General features: G+C 46.1%; 1 protein-coding gene and 1 pseudogene across 13 annotated transcripts in view; both read right to left on the bottom strand.

Moving 5' to 3' along the window:
* Nucleotides 1-1,900: 1,900 nt before the first annotated feature.
* Nucleotides 1,901-2,597, bottom strand: LOC128584378 (pre-mRNA-splicing factor ISY1 homolog; annotated as a pseudogene). The gene has a single exon (XR_008379678.1). The product of XR_008379678.1 is annotated as a pre-mRNA-splicing factor ISY1 homolog (transcript).
* A 12,411-nt stretch (nt 2,598-15,008) lies between these two features.
* SFSWAP (splicing factor SWAP) overlaps nt 15,009-18,718 on the bottom strand; it is a 96,041-nt gene continuing 92,331 nt past the window's right edge. For 6 of the 12 annotated variants that reach the window (XM_053587628.1, XM_053587629.1, XM_053587633.1 and 3 more), the window contains 3 exons: nt 17,294-17,467; nt 15,853-15,925; nt 15,009-15,400 (listed from right to left, as the gene is read on the bottom strand). In XM_053587628.1, coding sequence (XP_053443603.1) covers nt 15,335-15,400; nt 15,853-15,925; nt 17,294-17,467 — 313 coding nt within the window. In that variant the 3' untranslated portion in view covers nt 15,009-15,334. Of the gene's footprint in view, nt 15,401-15,852; nt 15,926-17,293; nt 17,468-18,718 lie in introns of those variants that run through there. The other 6 variants (XM_053587637.1, XM_053587631.1, XR_008379459.1 and 3 more) reach the window with 4 other exon arrangements.

Genomic DNA, 18,718 nt, shown 5'->3' on the forward strand with positions numbered 1-18,718 from the left:
CCGGGGCTGGGTTTGAACCCACCACCTCCGGCATATGGGACCGGCGCCCTATTCCTTGAGCCACAGGCACCACCCGGGACTTGCCTGTAAATGAGCATAATTGATGTCTTTTAACCCCTCTTCAGAGTACTGAAGATGTAGTGTGTGGAATCATGAATCTTTGCTGTCCGTATGAGCTGTCAGAGTTTCCTTTGCTATCAGGATTGGTGTCCTGGTCAAAATTCCTTATTTCTAATGTATAAAAATAATGAATGAAAATTTATTGTTTTAAATATAAAAATACATAGGAGCTATGGACTAGAGATAGAAACAAAACCTTTAATGGTAAGAGGAGGAGGTCAGGGGCAGGGACACATGGCTCACGCTTATAATCCCAGCACTTTGGGAGACCCAGCTGGAAGGATTGCTTGAGGTCATTAGTTCAAGACCAGCATCTCTACAAAACCCCATCTCTACAAAAAATAAGTAGTCCCAGCTACTTGGGACATCCAGGTGGAAGGATCAGTCCAGCCTGGAAGACACAGCAAGATCCTGCCTCTTTAAATAATAATAATATTAATCGGGCGCCTGTGGTCCCAGCTGCTCGGGAGGCTGAGACAAGAGAATCGCGTAAGCCCAAGAGTTAGAGGTTGCTGTGAGCCGTGTGACGCCACGGCACTCTACCCGAGGGCGATACAGTGAGACTCTGTCTCTACAAAAAAAAAAAATAATAATAATATTAATAATAATAATAAGAGGAGGCTAATACATGCCCTATCTTTGTGAAGAGAAAGCATTTGGGCTTCCTACACAAAGTTGTGGACTGAGACTGGCTCCCTATCTACAAATTAAAGCTGAAATAAATTTGCCTTACTGCCCCCCAAAAAAGAACATTTCCTTTAATCTGAAAAACAAGATTATTTGAGTTAAGAACCAGCACTATTTTAAATAAGTCAGACAAACATTTTTTTTTTTTTTGTTAGAGACAGAGTCTCACTTTATGGCCCTCAGTAGAGTGCCATGGCATCACACAGCTCACAGCAACTTCCAACTCCTGGGCTTAAGCGATTCTCTTGCCTCAGCCTCCCAAGTACCTGGGACTACAGGCGCCCGCCACAACGCCCAGCTATTTTTTGATTGCAGTTCAGCTGGGGCCGGGTTTGAACTGGCCACCCTCGGTATATGGGGCCAGCGCCTTACTGACTGAGCCACAGGTGCTGCCCCAGACAAACATCTTTATTAGTAATTGTAATTAATTTTTATTTTGCTAGATCTTTTCTTTTCTTTTCTTCTTTTTTTTTTTTTTTAGGGGAGAAGGGACATTGTTTATTTTTAGGGGAGAAGGGACATTATTCTTTTATTCAGCATAAAAGAATGAAAAACATGCTACCAAGTAAAACCACAATTCTGCTTTAGGAAATCTATGCAATGAAGATAAAAACATCAGTAAGTAAGATATTTGAACAACATGCTTATTGCATAGTTTCTGGTTGTGACAAAACTAACTGAGGACAACCAGAGTGCCCCCAGAGGAACAGCTGGACAAATTCTGCAGCATTACATTATAAAGAATAAGTAAGAGCCATTTATGTTGACCTAGAAAGACAACCATGATAGGTTGTGACTTTTCTTTTCTTTTTTCTTTCTTTCTTTTTTAGCAAATGCTGTTTTATATACTCCAAAATAAAAACAAATGCATTCATACAGTAGCAAAATATTTGTACAAAACTGATGGCTGAAATGTTCAGCACCTAGACAGCCTACCAGGGAGGCCAGATCCCTACTCTCAGCACATGAGTTAAGAAAGGATGAGAAAGGAGCAGAGACCCCAGGCAGCCAAGGGCAGTGGTCTTGAAGGGACACAGGAGGATGAAAGGGCCCAGCAGATCTTCTGGACTCCAGCGAGAGCCCCAGCTCTGCACTAATACCCCAGGAGCCTTTTGGCTTCTTCACTCTGGGCCTGCAGGGTCTCACTCGCATACTTCTAGAGGAGTTCCATTTTCTTCCTTTGCACAAGCTCCTCCTCAGTCTCTTGCTGAGATTGGCACAGGCACGGGGGTGATGAACTTCTGTTGCCCGTCATCCCCGCCTTTCTCCTGGCTGCCTTCCTCATCCAACTCCTCCTCGGTGACAGCATAGATGTTGATTTCTTCCTCCTCGCCCTCCTCTTCTTTTTTCTCCTCTTGCCAGCCGAGCCTCTCTCTCTGCTTTCCACTTTTCCACTAATTCAGCTCTGAGTTTCTTTTCATATTCCTGTTCCAAAGGCACAATAATGCCATCATCTTCATCTAGGTAACTGTAGTACTCAAAATCAATCGCCTTCATGAGCTCAGCACGGCACGTGTCTTTCTGGGAGGAGGAAGAGGTTCTTTTTCAAATAACTCTCTAACACCAGGCAAATCTTTTGCTGCTCTAAAGTACTTGTAACCTCGGTTTCCTGGGACTTCTTTCCCTTCATGATCCAGCATTTTAGGGCCAACTTTTCCATAGTCAGGACCGCCCAGCTCCTTTATCCGGACTTCCCAATGTCCTTTCTCCCTTAACAGCTTGTTAATTTCATCATTCAGGTCTCGGATTCGGAATTCACCTAAACCAGCATTCTGAATCTGAGCCACTTTTTTTTTTTTTTTTTGTAGAGACAGAGTCTCACTGTACTGCCCTTGGTAGAGTGCCGTGGCGTCACACGGCTCACAGCAACCTCTAACTCTTGGGCTTACGCGATTCTCTTGCCTCAGCCTCCCGAGCAGCTGGGACTACAGGCACACGCTACAACGCCCGGCTATTTTTACATAAATATAACTTAATTTTTTAATTTTTTCATAAATATAACTTTAAAGTACATTCAACATAATTAAAATTATGACAGATAACAGATTTTTAAGAGTTTTACATAATTTTGGAACTTTTATTTATTTTTATTTTTATGTATTTTTTTTTTTTTGAGAAAGAGCCTCAAGCTGTCGCCCTGGGTAGAGTGCTCTGGCATCACAGCTCACAGCAACCTCCAACTCCTGGGCTTAAGCGATTCTCCTGCCTCTGCCTCCCAAATAGCTGGAACTACTGGCATGCCCAGCTATTTTTTGGTTGCAGTTGTCATTGTTGTTTGGTGGGCCCAGGCTGGATTTAAACTCGCCAGCTCAGGTGTATGTGGCTGGTGCCTTTGCTGCCAGAGGTGGAGGGTTCAAACCCAGCCCCGGCCAAAAAAAGAAAAACTGGGGCCTTGAGCAGGGGACTACATGGCTCTTAGAGAAACTAAAATCAGGTAATGTTTCTCGGGACAATTCTGACACATCAAGAAAAGCCAAGAGTACAGAATCAAGTTACACTGGAGGAAAATACTGCTTTTCTAGGCCTTCAGGATAAAATGTTCAGTGTAAGTAAAGTCATAAAAACAGAGGTAAAGCTGGAAAAAAAGTGTGGGGAGTTGATGAAAAAGTTGAAGGAGAGAGTAACTCCAGCCAAGCAGAAAGATGTCTTTTAAAAGGGAGAAGAAAAGAGGAAAACTGAAGGCAATGAGGCATGTCCTGCAAATCTTGTGCTACAAGACACAGCAAAAGTTGAACTTCTGAGATGTGAATCCAAGGTTTAAGAGGAAATCTCTACCTCAAGTAATAAAATTGCTAGCTTGGTGCCTGTAGCTCAGTGGCTAGGGCACCAGCCACATACACCAGGGCTGGTGGGTTCAAATCCATCCCAGGCCTGCCAAACAACAAAAACAACTGCAACCAAAAAATAGCCGGGCATTGTGGTGGGCGCCTGTAGTTCCAGCTACTTGGGAGGCTGAGGCAAGAGAGTTGCTTAAGCCCAAGAGTTTGAGGTTGCTGTGAGCTGTGACTCCCTGGCATTCTATCCAGGGTGACACAGTGAGACTCAGTCTCAAAAAAAAAAAAAAAAAGAAAGAAATCAAATTGCCATTTTCTTTACTTTATTTTATTATTTTATTTTATTTATTTTTTTGAGACAGAGGCTCAAACTGTCGCCCTGGGTAACATGCCGTGGTGTCATAGCTCACAGCAACCTCAAACTCTTGGGCTTAAGTGATTCTCTTACCTCAGCCTCCCAAGTAGCTGGGACTACAGGCGCCCACCACAATGCTCGGCTATTTTTTTGGTTGTAGTTGTCATTGTTGTTTGGCAGGCCTGGGCTGGATTTGAACCTGCCAGCTCTAGTGTATGTGGCTGGTGCCTTAGCCGCTGAGTTACAGGCGCCAAGCCTAAAATTGCCATTTTCAATGGAGTTTAAGGACAGCGTTATCAAATTCAAATTAGAGAAATCAAATGGCTCTCAGGAAGAAATGTGGCAGCAATAGAAACTGGTTTAGAAGACAGCCGTTAAAGACACTGATTTCAGAATTAAAAAAGCAAAACCTCTTGCAGTCTTACTAAGAGCAAGTAAGTATTTCAAGAACATTTTGTTGTTCTAACATGTGGGATTAAAGTTTTAGTTTTATATTAGTTTATTTATTTATTTAGACAGAGTCTCACTCTGTCACCCTAGCTGGAGCATCCTGGCCTTAATCTAGCTCACAGCACCTCAAACCCCTGGGCTCAAGCAATCCTCCTCCTGCCTCAGCCTCCTGAGTGGCTGGAAATACAGGCTCCTGCACAATACCTGGCTAATTTTTCTATTTTTAGTAGTCTTGTTCTTGCTCAGGCTGTTCTCCAACTCCCGAGCTCAAGTAATCCTCCTGCCTCAGCCTCCCGAGTAGCTGGGAGTACAGGCACCCTCAACAATGCCTGGCTATTTATTAGTGTTTTTTTTTTTATTGTTAAATCATAGCTGTGATGTTAATGTGATCATGGGGCACCATACACTGGTTTTATAGACCGTTTGTCACATTTTCATCATACTGGTTAACATAGCCTTCCTGGCATTTTCTTAGTTATCGTGTAATAATTTTTTTTTGAGACAGAGTCTCAAGCTGTTACCCTGGGTAGAATGCCGTGGTGTCACAGCTCACAGCAACCTCAAACTCCTGGGCTTAAGTGATTCTCTTACCTCAGCCTCCCAAGTAGCTGGGACTTCAGCCGCAACGCCTGGGTATTTTTTGGTTGTAGTTGTCATTGTTTTTGGCGGGCCCGGGCTGGATTCAAACCCGCCAGCTCTGTTGTTATGTGGCTGGTGTCTTAGCCACGTGAGCTACAGGTGCTGAGCCTTATTAGTGTATTTTTATTTTTTTTTTTGCAGTTTTTGGCCGGGGCTGGGTTTGAACCTGCCACTTCTGGTATATGGGACTGGTGCCCTACTCCTTTGAGCCACAGGCATCACCCTATTAGTGTATTTTTAATTTCAAAGTTCGATCTTTAGAAAGATCTATAAATAACTTTCTTTTAATTATAGCCAACTTGATCATACACAAAAGTTTTTTAAGTTTACCCTTTATGAACTTTATCATGAATTACTCAGACCATTCACGACATGTCTAGACTTTCTATTTTGGTTTTTACTTTCTCTTTCCAGCCATTTTCCTTTAGTACAAAAATTTATCATACAAGATTTTTTTTTTTTTTTTGAGACAGAGTCTTACTCTATTGCCCTGGGTAGAGTGCCATGGAATCATAGTTCACAGCAACCTCAAACTCTTGGGATTGAGCAATCCTCTTGCCTCAGCCTCAGCCTCCCAAATACCCTGTTTTCCCCAAAATAAGACATCCTCCGAAAATAAGACCTACTTACAGGAAAGATAAGACGTCCCCTGAAAATAAGACCTAGCACATCTTTGGGAGAACACCTTAAAATAAGACACTGTCTTATTTTCGGGGAAATAGTGTAGCTGGGACTATAGCTCTTGTCACAATGCCCAGCTATTTTTAGGAGATGAGGTCTCACTCTTGCTCAGGGTGGTCTCAAACTCATGAGCTCAGGCAATCCACCCACCTCGGCCTCCCAGAGTGCTAGGATTACAGGTGTGAGCCACCGTGCCCGGCCATAAATAACATATTTTAATGTCTTTCTTATCATTTTTAAACTTTTGGCTGATGACATAACCATTCATCTTCAGAAAAGTCAGCTGATTCAAAGTAGGTAGAAAAAATCCATATAGAGAGAGCACTTAAAATTTTCTACATGTTAGTTCTATAGTTGCGGGTTTTTTAAAAGGGGATTTGAATAATGATTATTTGAGCTCTGAATTTTCCTTGATGTAATTTGTCCATCAGTTTAAGAATGTGCATGAGAACGTGCTGTGACATGTTGCCAGCTGGAATCCCAGAAAACTTGGCATGCTTCAATATTTAAAAATCCCATTCTGTTTCTTATTAATCTCTTGAGAGCAAAGATAATTCTGTGATCCTGTCAGAGGATGTTGTTTAGATGGTGGCAATTGCCCTAGTGGATTTTAATTAGCCATCCTGTGTCCACTGCTTAGAATATTTGTTTTTGTGCTTAAAAGATTTTCAGAAATATTCAAGGAAAAAGAGCCAAATCACTCACACAACCAAATTATCATCAGAGCATTCACAAAGAATTTTGACCCAGGCATGTAGATCAAATGAAATATTAAGCTAGGTGCACAAATCAGAAGTGAATTTACCAGGGAAGACACGTGCCACAGGATGCCATAAATTCTGTAGAAAGCAGAGTGCTCAAACCAGAAACTTGTCTTTGTTTATTAATTTTTTTTGAGACAGAGTCTTGAGCTGTCACCCTCAGTAGAGTGCTATGGCATCACAGCTCACAGCAACCTCAAACTCTGGGCCTGAAGCAATTGTCTTGCTTCAGCCTCCCATGTAGCTGGGACTATGGGCGCCCTCCACAATGCCCGGCTATTTTTGTTGTTGTTGTTGTTGTTGTTGTTGCAGTTGTTATTGTTTCAGCTGGCCTGGGCAGGGTTTGAACCCGCCAGCCTCGGTGTATGTGGCCGTCGCCCTACCCACTGAGCTACAGGCGCTGCCAGAAAGAGCTCATCAGAAAAGGCACAAAATCTTTTCACATCCCAGGAGGGATGTAAGGATCTTTATGAAGGTGCCCTTATAACCAAATCAAATCTCAAATGAAGTCTAGAGCTTCTATCCAAAAGAGGGAGGCTTGGCCTAACAGGAGACTGGCCAGGGCAGAGAAGCTGAGCCGTGGCAGCAAGAAGCCCAGGAGGTATCACTGATTCCTTCCCATAGAGACTTTTTCTCATATCTCATTTGTGACACCATTTATGTCAACCTAAATAGCAAAGAGAGAGAGCTTCTCTAAAAGAAAGTAGTATTTATTTGGGAACAGGGCATTGCACACACGAGCTGGGTACACTGCTTGTGTCTGGAGAGGCAGAGGAAGAGGAAGGTTTTTTTTTTTTAGAGAGAGTCTCACTTTGTTGCTCTCAGTAGGGTGCCCTGGTGTCACAGCTTACAGCAAACTCCAGCTCTTGGGCTTAGGCAATTCTCTTGCCTCAGCCTCCCAAGTAGCTGTGACTACAGGTGCCTGCCACAACAGGTTGTTGTTGTAGTTGTCATTGTTGTTTAGCAGGCCCTGGCTGGGTTCAAACCTCCCAGCCCCGATGTATGTGGCTGGCGCCGTAAACACTGAGCTATAGGCGCCGAGCCAGCCTATTTTTCTTCTGTTGCTTGTGCTTTTGCCATCATATCCAAGAACTATTATTGCCTAAACCAAAGTCATGAAGAGTTTTAGTTTTGTTTATTTGATTTTTATTTTTTGAGACATAGTCTTATTTTGTAGCCCTAGGTAGAGTGCTATAGCGTTATAGCTCACAGCAACCTCAAACTCTTGTGCTCAAGCGATTCTCTTGCCTCAGCCTCTTGAGTAGCTGGGACTGCAGGTGCCTGCCACAATGCCCCGCTATTTTTTAGAGATAGGGTCTGGCTCTTGCTCCAGCTGGTTTGCAACTCCTGAGCACAGGCAATCCACCCGCCTTGGCCTCCTAGATGGCAATTTCATTCTTTTGCATATGAATATCCAGTTTTCCCATCACCATTTGTGAAATGTTTGAAATGATATCCTTTTCTCTGCTGAATTTTCTTGGCATCCTGAGGAGAATCTGGATCTCAGTTCTATTCCATTGATCTCTGTGTCTAACTTCACGCTGGTTCCACAGTCCTGAGCACTGTGCTTTGCAGTAATTTTCAAATTGTGAATTGTGTGTCCTCTAACTTTGTTCTCCTTTTCCAGATTGTTTTGGCTATTTAGGTGCAAATGTTTCTTAAACATATGAGAAGATGCTAGACTCAAAAGAAATGCTATGGTGAAACACTGTTAAAGAGGCTCCCCGCCTTTTTGAGAAAGAGTTTCACTCAGCCACCCTGAGTAGAGTGTCATGGATTCAGGCTAGCTCATAGCAAGTTCAAACTCTTGGGCTCAAGTGATCCTCCTACCTCAGCCTCCCAAGTACCTGGAACTACAGGCACCCACCATATTGCTCAGCTAGTTTTTCTATTTTTAATTGAGACATAGTTTCACTCTGGCTCAGGCTGGTCTTGAACTCCTGGCTCAAGCAATCCACCCATCTCGGCCTCCCAGAGTGCTAGGATTATAGGCAAGAGCCACTGCACCCAGCCCGAAGAGGCCCTCTTTCCCTACTGAATTTTCTAAATCTCCGTGGAGAGTGATTTGGTTGAATCCTTCACAGTTAAAAATCCTTCACAGATGTTGGCCTGGGGCTGGCACATGGCACCCTGCAGCCTCTCCCAGCCACTATCTGATTTCCCATGGCCTGTGAGATAAATGGTTTCTACATTAAAAAGAAAAAAAAATTGGGGTGCAGGTTGAAGACTGCAGCTGGAAGGAGGTGCTTCTAATTTTCACATTTTAAATTAATAAAACAATTTTTGTTAATAAAATTCTGAAAAATGAACATATCTTGTGATATATAAAAATTACATGAAATTCAAATCTCAGTGTCCATAAAGCTTTGTTGGAACACAGCCACATCCATCCAATTATGCTCCATCTTTGGCTGCTTTTATGCCACACCATTTGTGAAACAATGAAATAGCAGAGTTAAGTAATTGCTATAGAAACTGGATGATTTGCAAATCCTAGGATATTTACTATTGGGCCTTTTTGGAAGCTTGCTAAAGCCTATTTTATGAGAAAGGTGCTTATGCAGATATGAGAAAAAAACTTTCGTACCGTTTTTATACCAGATCTTGTAATAACAAAATCAGAAGCAACCCTAACATCCCCAAAGTGGGATGGTTAATCATTAGTGGTTCATTTGTAAAACTGAGTATTATAGAGCTATAAAAAGAGTAGCGGGGCGGCGCCTGTGGCTCAAAGGAGTAGGGCGCTGGCCCCATATGCCAAAGGTGGCAGGTTCAAACCCAGACCCTGCCAAAAACAAAAACAAAAACAAAAGAATTAAAAAAGGGTTGTGAACTTTGTGAGCCCAGAGGGTTTTATAGAGATGGGATGACTAAATACAATGTGGGGCCTGGGACAGAGAAAAGACATCAGGAAAACAAAGGAAAGCTGAAGAAAGTGTGAACTTTAGTTTAAAACAATGCAGGCAGTCCCTGGGTTATGAACCAGATAGGTTCTGTTGCTTCGTTCTTAAGCTGAATTTGTATGTAACACAGGTACATTTGCCTATTATCTGCAATAACTCCCGTTTGTAAGTGTGAGTTGTACTCAATTTGGATGTTTGTAACTCAGGGATTGCCTGTAATGAATCAGGCCAGGCGTGGTGGCTCATGCCTGTAATCCCAGCACTTTGGGAGACTGAGGGGGACAGGTCACTTGAGACCGAGAGTTCAAGACCAGCCTAAGCAAAGAGTGAGACCCTGTTTCTACAAAGAATAGAAAAACATTAACCTCATGTGGTGGTGCACATATGTAGGCCCAGCCACTGAAGAGGCTGAGGCAGAAGAATCACTTGGAGTTTGAGGCTGTGGTGAGTTAAGATTGTGCCACTGCACTCCAGCCTGGGCAACACGGGAAGACCCTGTCTCAAAATAAATAGAAATGAATCATTAAGGTATTAAACGTACCATCCTAACATAAGATGCTAATATGGGGAAACTGGGTGCCAGTGTATGAGACCTTTTGTGCCATCTCTGTGACAGGATGAAGCAGACACACAACACCCCATTCTCAATATGTACTGATGTGCGTGGAGGGGGCAGAGAAAGGAGGATCTCTTTGCTTTTTTTTTTTTTTTAAACTAATCAAAGGAAGCAGTCGGAGTAGAGAAGGAACAAGGAATCTGTAACTGATTGTGATCAGTTAGTTGTAAATACCACTGCACTCGGACCAGCCAAGGGGGGATTTATTTATTTTGAGATTTTAGGTTGTAAACAGGAACTTTGAAGGATTCATAAGAAACTAATATGTAGGCTCGGCGCCTGTGGCTCAAGCGGCTAAGGTGCCAGCCACATACACCTGAGCTGGCGGGTTTGAATCCAGCCCGGGCCGCCAAACAACAATGACGGCTGCAACCAAAAAAATAGCCGGGCGTTGTGGCGGGTGCCTGTAGTCCCAGCTACTTGAGAGGCAGAGGCAGGAGACTCGCTTGAGCCCAGGAGTTAGAGGTTGCTGTGAGCTGTGATGCCACAGCACTCTACCCAGGGCGACAGCTTGAGGCTTTGTCCCATAAAAAAAAGAAACTAATATGTGTATCTAGCCACATGAATGAACTGCTTATTCAAAACAAATAAAACCCCAAATCTCGGTGGAAACTGCTGAAGTTAGCTCCAGGTTAGTTTTCCATTTCCTTAGCAACACCTCGGTCTGCTGCCCGTCCATCTCTAGGCTCCCACCGAGTGCTTTATTTCTGATCATTTTTCTTTCCCTTTTGCCCTCTTCTCATCTGCAGGCCCATAACTTGTCTCATTCCAGGAATCTGGTGGAGCAGCTGAGCCCTCTCGGCTTGAATTAGGGCATGGAGCATTTAACGATCTAGACACAGGTCACATCTGATAGCAGACAGGGCAGCTGATCTGAGCAGCGTACCACCCCCAGTCACCAGAGAATCAGAGCTAATGATTTCTGACAAAATAGCTAGTCTTAAAAAAACATAGGTGGGGGCTCGGTGCCTGTAGCACAGTGGTTACAGTGCCAGCCACATACACTGAAGGTGGCGGGTTCAAATCGGCCAGGGCTTGCTAATAACAAGTGCAACAAAAAGTAGCTAGGTGTTGTGGCAGGCACCTGTAGTCCCAGCTACTTGGGAGGTTGAAGCAAGAGAATGGCTTAAGCCCAAGAGTTGGAGGTTGCTGTGAGCTGTGACACTACAGAACTCTACCAAGGGTGACATACTAAGACTGTCTCAAAAAAAAATAAATGGCTTGGCGCCTGTAGCTCAAGCGGCTAAGGCACCAGCCACATACACCAGAACTGGAGGGTTTGAATCCAGCCCAGGCCTGCCAAACGACAACTACAACCAAAAAATAGCCGGGCGTTGTGGTGGGCGCCTGTAGTCCCAGCTACTGGGAGGCTGAGGCAAGAGAATCACTTAAGCCCAGAAGGTGGAGGTTGCTGTGAGCTGTGACACCACAGCACTCCATCCAGGGTGACAGCTTGAGGCTCTGTCTCAAAAAAAGCATCCCAAAAACAGGTGGGAATATTTTTTAGAGAACAGTTTTATTAGCACATTGTAAGAGCCTTGGAATGATACAGTTGGACTACTACAAATCTACCACGACTCTTTAAAGGGGCAAGACTGTGACATGCGTACTCCTGGCAATGCCCTTTATGGGAAGGTGAAAAACGGGAAGTTGTTTCAATGTTTTTTTTTTTTTTTTGTGGTTTTTGGCCGGGGCTGGGTTTGAACCCGCCACCTCTGGCATATGGGACCAGTGCCCTACTCCTTGAGCCATAGGCGCCGCCCCGTTTCAATGTTTAATGACAGAATTTTTTTTTTTTTTTTTTTGAGACAGTCTCATTTTGTTGCCCTCGGTAGAGTGCCAAAGTGTCACAGCTCACAGCAACTTCCAACTCTTGGGCTTAAGCGATTCTCTTGCCTCAGCCACCCAAGTAGCTGGGACTACAGGTGCCCGTCACAACTCCCGACTATTTTTTGGTTGTAGTTGTCAATGTTGTTTGGCAGGCTCGGGCTGGATTCGAACCCGCCAGCTCCAGTGTATGTGGCTGGTGTCCTAGCCGCTGAGCTATAGGCGCCGAGCTAATGACAGAATATTTAACGACAGGCCATGGGAGAGTGGGGGTACATCTCACGCAGGCAAGGGCTTACCCTTGAAAATCCCTCTAATTGCTCATGAAGTGTGATGTTCTTGGCTCCAAGCACATGTACTCCACAGTAAGGGTCACCAAAGAATCCCACACACTGCTATGTGCATTGCATACACCAGGCAAATCTAACCTTTCCGTGTTTTAAATTACAAAATGAATGCCTGTGCTGTGAAGTTCACCCATTGGAATGTATGTGTGACACCACTGCGTCCATTTCTTTGGGACACTGTGGGCATCATAAATGGTAATTTTGGGGATTGGAACAGTAAAGGGTCAGGACGCCTGCTCCCACCACCCAGCAAGGCAGGCGTTTGCAATGTGGGGAGGGGGCAAGTGTAGGCATCCAGGGCCAGGTCCCCACCCAACAGAATTCTAAGACTGGGAGGCCCAGGACACCAAATGCCACTGATTGGGCAGCAAGGCTGGGAGGAGTATCTCCTCCACTTTCCACTGCAATGCTGGTTACAATGCTTTCGTGGACCCCAACACGAAATCTAGGACAGGTTTTCTCTGGGTCAGCCACGAGCCAGTTGCTTTCAGGAGCTGACCAACAGGAGGGGGTCAACAACTGCAGTCTTCATCCTGAAGTTTTGAGGCTGCTCCTGCAGGGTTGCCCGTAGGCGCCACAGGGGCACCACGAAGCCAGCTGACCATCATTCTGGTGCTTGTGGCAACATGTCAATGCCGCCCACACAGATGGCGCCAGACACTGCAGGTTTGTGATGCTCCTGCTGTCCCTGATGCAGCCTCACTCAACAGCACACATGTAAAATCATGGGCTGAGGTCTGGTCCAACTAATTATCCCACCATCAAGACTCACAGGGGGCTTGGCGCCTGTAGCTCAGTGGCTAGGGTGCCAGCCATATACATCTGAGCTGGCGGGTTCGAATCCAGCCTGGGCCTGCCAAACAACAACTACAACCAAAAAATAGCTAGGTGCTGTAGCAGGCACCTGTGGTCCCAGCTACTTGGGAAGTGGAGGCAGGAGAATCGCTTGAGCCCAGGAGTTAGAAGTTTCTGTGAGCTGTGATGATACAGCACTCTACCCAGGGTGACAGCCTGAGGCTGTCCCAAAAAAAAAAAAAAAAAAAAAAAAAAGGGAGGCTCATAATCCCAGACCCTTTACAATGGAAAAAGAGGCAACAAAGCATGGGGACAAAGGCATAAAAGCACACAAATGAAACAAGATGAGCACTGGCACGTACAAATCTTGCCTCAGTAAGATGTCACTTGGAAGCCCTAATGATGAATGACTACATAAAAAAGAACTTTTGACCCATAAACAAAGTCAAAAGAGAAGTGATAGCCGGGCGTTGTGGTGGACGCCTGTAGTCCCAGCTACTTGAAAGGCTGAGGCAAGAGGATCACTTGAGCCCAGGAGTTTGAGGTAGCTGTGAGCTGAGATACCATGGCACTCTACCAAGTGAGACTCTGTCTCAAAAAAAATAAAAAAAAAGAGAGAAGTGACAAATTGGGACAAAAGTATTTACAAAAGAAATAATATGGGAAGGCTACTGCCTTAATATAGGGAGAGTGGTGAAAATTTAATGAGAAACAGCTAACAGGGCCAGCTCACAAAAAAATTCAAATGCATTTTGAAATATAAGAAAAGGTACTCCCGTCCTACTCATTAAAAAAGTGAAATTAAAATCAAGGCCTTTTCATCTTTCTGATTCAGCGAAGCTAAAAATATCTGAAGCTACGCTGTGCTGGTGAGGATGTGGGAAAGGTGGTCCACCCTGCTGGCCAGAGCCCCTTCAGGATTAAAAACACAGAACCTTTTCACTGTAGACTTCCAGCTTTACAGGTTTGTCCTGCAGACTTCCAGCTCTACGGGTTTGTCCTGTAGACTTAGTGGCACATGGAGGCAAAGATGACACTCCTGCAAAGACGCCTACTGTAGCAAAGTTTACCCACCTGAGGAGCAACTGCTGGAAATCAGTCAGAAGTGCTCCTAAGGCAGAAGGCAAGCGCGCAGCTCCATGAGGCTGCCTCCAAGGTCTACGCACATGAGAGGTGAGGTCCTGAGGACATGTGCTGAATGGACAGTACTGAAGGCTGCTAGGGCGCTGAATTGGAAACGCACATGACTCTGGGTACAGTGGGCCCTTGTTCCCTGAGAACCAGGAGTGTGTGGTGTACACTCTTGCTCTGTCCAGCTGGCTTCCATGGCACTTCCGGCAGTTCTGGCGACAGTTGGGGCTGTACCTGTGCATGGGCACTGCCCTTCCTGCCTCTGTGATTCCCAGGACCCCTGCCCTGCCCATACCAGCTTGGCTGGCTGTGGTGTCTGCAGCACAGGTGGGGCTTTGGTAAGGACAATATACGGGGGAACATAAAATTTCATTTCTGGGTTTGGGTAAATTGGCAGGACTGAAAAAGGACTTTGGAAACTGACACAGAAAGGATTTAAGTGGACCACCAAGAACTTCAGCCCTCATTCTTGGTTTCAGGCTCACACATGAGCACTATGGACAGGAAAGGCCTCTGGGCCTGAATCCCAAGGGACGTAGAACTCTGCATCTTCATGGACATGTCTGACACTGATGGGGGAATCCACAGTATGAGAATATTAGGACAGTGAGCAGGGCGTAAGCTGCACAGTGCTCCCATCAGGTGAGGCTGCAGCTCAGCACCTGGATCTGGGGTAGACTTCGAGGTTTGCCAGGCCTGGAGGAGGTGCTGGGCACCCAGAACTTATGCAGAGCCCCTGCTCCCTTCTGCTCGGTGGGGCAGATGCTTGGGGACACACACCAATGAGGAGCTGACAGTGGCTGGGGAAGAGCCCTGGATGGCACACACAACTGCTGCTGCACAGCACTGCTGAGCCTGCAAAATGTCATGGGGCTGAGGTAAACCCACAGGCCAGAGGAAAGAAGAAACTGCCCCAAAGTTCTAGCTAGAAAAGGTGTTTTCCTCCCATTTTATTTGATAATACATTTTCACAGAAACATGATATTATTTACAAATATACAGGTAAGAGACTGCTGGTCAAAAATCTTAAACTGAAAATGTCATCAAAAATTAATTTACAAAACCCACCCATTGTCCACAGAGTCCCCGGGTGGAAGGTCTGGATGGTGTTCTGTGGCTACACAGAAATGAGCCTTTTCCTGTCCACATCTCTGTGACCTCTGGTGTGTGGAGGCCCAGGCCCAAGGCCAGCCTTTGTGCATCGCTGTTCTGAGGCCAGGGGTGTCTCTGCCCAGCGGGGCTGCTGTCTCAGGAGGCGCTGGTCTGCAGGTTTTTGGAAGCTGCAAGCATTGCTCTGACTTTGGCCATGAGATCCTGTGTAAGGGAGACATAGAGAACCTGTGAGACAACCTTGCAGGGAGGAAACTCACAATATAGACAGAAGACTATTTCCAGAAAGCGGCCTTGGGAACATGTGGTAGTGGCTATGATCACACCAAGGGCAGTTCTCAGTAAAGCCAGTGCCACGCTCATGAACTCATTCCAGCCTTCCCTGCCTGACTGCACATGCACTGTGGGTGCCAGGCCAAGATGAATGATTGCAGTGAACCCCACAGGGCACCAGTCCAGGTCTCAAGGCTGGCCCAAGAAAAGAGACTCAGCCCCTAGCCCCAGAGTGGACTCTGATCAGGGGGACATCAGCAGCACTGGCCCCTGCCTTATGTCAGAACCAATAAAATGAGGGACAGGGAATAAAAGCAGTGGAGGAAAAAACAACCCCTTTTATAATAAAATAGGAAGGAAGAAGGGATGAACTCCCATTTCACCTGAGTTATTTTGCTCTGCACGGAAGAAACGATTGCTGAAGAGATCTGAGCGTCTTTTTCCTGAGAAATTCCCCTAAAGCAAAGAGATCAAGAGAGGCTTACAACACTCTAAGAATTCTGAGACAAGTCCAATGAGTGACAATATAAACTCTAGAATTATCCAAGAAATACCAGCGTTCAATTTGTTTCCAGTATCTTGAAAATAAAAATAAACATATATTTTATGTTTACTCATTTGAAATATTTTATAAAGTACAATCTAATTCAAAACGTATTTTTATATAAATGCTGCGTAAGACATGAGGAAAAAAGATGGAAGAAGGAAAGAAGTCTTAGAAAGGTGGAGCCATTCCCAGGGTTCTAACACGCCCAAGTGGGCACTGTGCCCACCTCTGTGAGGCCTCCCTCTAGGCAGGTGGCCTGACAAGCATGTTTGGCTGCCATGCCTCTAATGTCTGACATCTTATTCTAAAGATGCCACCTCTTGGACCCCAACCCATCCCACATGAGCTGTGGTCTCTGCTTAGCTGGGGACAGCCTAGCTTTCAGTGCCATGTGGACACTCTGTTCATCTAAGGGAGCAACAGGTTTATAGCCGGGCGTTGTCGCGGGCGCCTGTAGTCCCAGTTACTTGGGAGACTGAGGCAAGAGAATCGCTTAAGCTCAGAAATGTGAGGTTGTTGTGAGCTGTGATGCCATGGCACTTTACCAAGGATGACATAATGAGACTCTATCTTAAACAAACAAACAAACAAAAAACAAAGAGCAACAGGTTTGAAGCGCAGGGGGTGGGGGCACACTGCTCCCAGATGCCACCCTTCCCAACTTGCCAGGGTGTGGGAGTGTGGGTGGGGGGTGTCTGATTTCAGGTCACTGGCACATGAAACTTGAATAGGAAAGGCCTCCTGACAACAACGGGATGCTGTCAACCAACAGCTACCAAGTAGGGGACAGGGAGGTGAGCATCTGGCATGCTACAAGGCTCATGCTCAAGACTGCTCAGACTTTGATACCACCATGTACTACTGGCATGGGAAGCTGGTTGGCCCCAGCCCTGTGGCTTAGTGATATGTCAATAAGAGCTTGGGTCCCAGGTCACTGTAGAGCCCCAGTGCCTGGCTGGGATTCTCAGACCTTTGTAGCCACATGCTGTGAGGCTGCAGCTGGGGCCACTCTTCCCTCATCCTCTAGACAACGAGCAAGACTTCTGTTTCTAGGGCTGCCAAGTAGGGTCCACATGGGGCCGGGAACCCTGGGCACAAGCCTGGCTGCCTGAAGTAGAAGCCTTGTCCCCTGGCATCACAGGGGCTTGTTTACAGGCAGCAGGACCCTGCACTGTGAGGGCTTCCTGATTCTGAGGATCCCCCCCATCCCTAGCACACTCACACCCAGGTAGGGACCCCTCTGTCAAGGGGCTGTGGTGTAGACCAGGCTGGCTCACCTGGAGCGCTCCTGGCTGGAGCCCCGGCTCTCCACAGGAGAGACGCTGGCTGAATGGGCTGAGGGGGCCGAGGGCCGGGGTGCTGCCTGTTTGCTCGGGGACACAGACTGAGACCGGGCCTTGGACTTGGTCCGAGATCGAGATCGCCTCTTCTTCTTCTTCTCATGGGGACTTCTGAAAGGAAAGCGCCTTTGTGAGAGAAATGGACGTTTGGCTGAAGGCTCAGTGTTTCGAAGGGACCATTCAGGACTGAACCTTTCTACACATTTAAGTCTTTCTTTCTTTCTTTTTTTTTTCTGGAGACAGAGTCTCACTATGTCGCCCTCAGAAGAGTGCCATGGCATCATAGCTCACAGCAACCTCTAACTCTTCGGCTTAAGCGATTCTCTTGCCTCAGCCTCCCAAGTAGCTGGAACTACAGGCGACCGCCACAACACCCAGCTATTTTTTGGTTGTAGTTGTCATTGTCGTTTGGCAGGCCAGTTTTGAGCCCATCAGCCCCAGTGTACGTGGTTGGTGCTCCAGCCGCTGAGTTACAGGTGCTGAGCCCATTAATTCCCTTTCAAAGCTAGAACTGATGAAGTTAGCAAAATAATCAATGGGTTTAACAAAAGCCACCCTGAAGTGAAGTGAAAATAGGCAGTCTGCAGGAAGAAGCTTTGTCCTTGTTTCTGGGTCTTAGGCATGATGCCTGCAGCATTTAAAATATAATCAGCATTTTATTTGCATTCAGAATACCTAAGAAAAGCAGCCATGTGCAGTTTATATTGCTTTTTCATTTATGCTGACTCAATGAGAATTTCCAAAGGATATGGGAAATTAATGAAGTATTACGTACAACAAAGTTCATAGCTCATGTCAGACCCGAGTCCTGAACAGGGCTCAAGGGATCCTCCTGCTTCAGCCTTTTGAGTGACACATCTCCATGCCCAGCTTCCAGTGGTCCCTTCTGACACCTTCTGGCACTATGTGGGTGGCCCCACATCAGCAGTATCCAACCCAGTGCATGCACTGCCAATACCTTGCCTCAGCCTCCACCCTCTTCTGCCAGGGCAAGGTAACTCCTTAGCTTCTGCCTCTGTGCCCCAAACCTTCTCTTACCCCGCAGAAGTCAATAAAAGAAGGGAGTACTTGGTAAAGCACTGCCCTGCAGATAGGCCTGAGCCCTTCCTAGGCCCCCCACCCCGCCCCAGGCTCTGAGACATCATCCTTCTGAATCCCACCCCACCCTCCAGACAGACACTGTAGCTACCAGCTTCTGCTTCACCCGTCCCTCCTGTCCCCTCAGTTGCAGTCCTGCTTGCTGACATCTCCAGGACAGTCCCTACAAATGGAACTGCTGGGTTAGAGGTGTGAACTTCAGCATGGTCAATGCTGCCAGACCAAACGGTATCCACAGTTCAGTGTGCCTGGCTGTCCCTGCCT

This window comes from Nycticebus coucang, chromosome 4, assembly GCF_027406575.1.
Source record: "Nycticebus coucang isolate mNycCou1 chromosome 4, mNycCou1.pri, whole genome shotgun sequence".
In the NCBI taxonomy this organism is placed as follows: domain Eukaryota; kingdom Metazoa; phylum Chordata; class Mammalia; order Primates; family Lorisidae; genus Nycticebus; species Nycticebus coucang.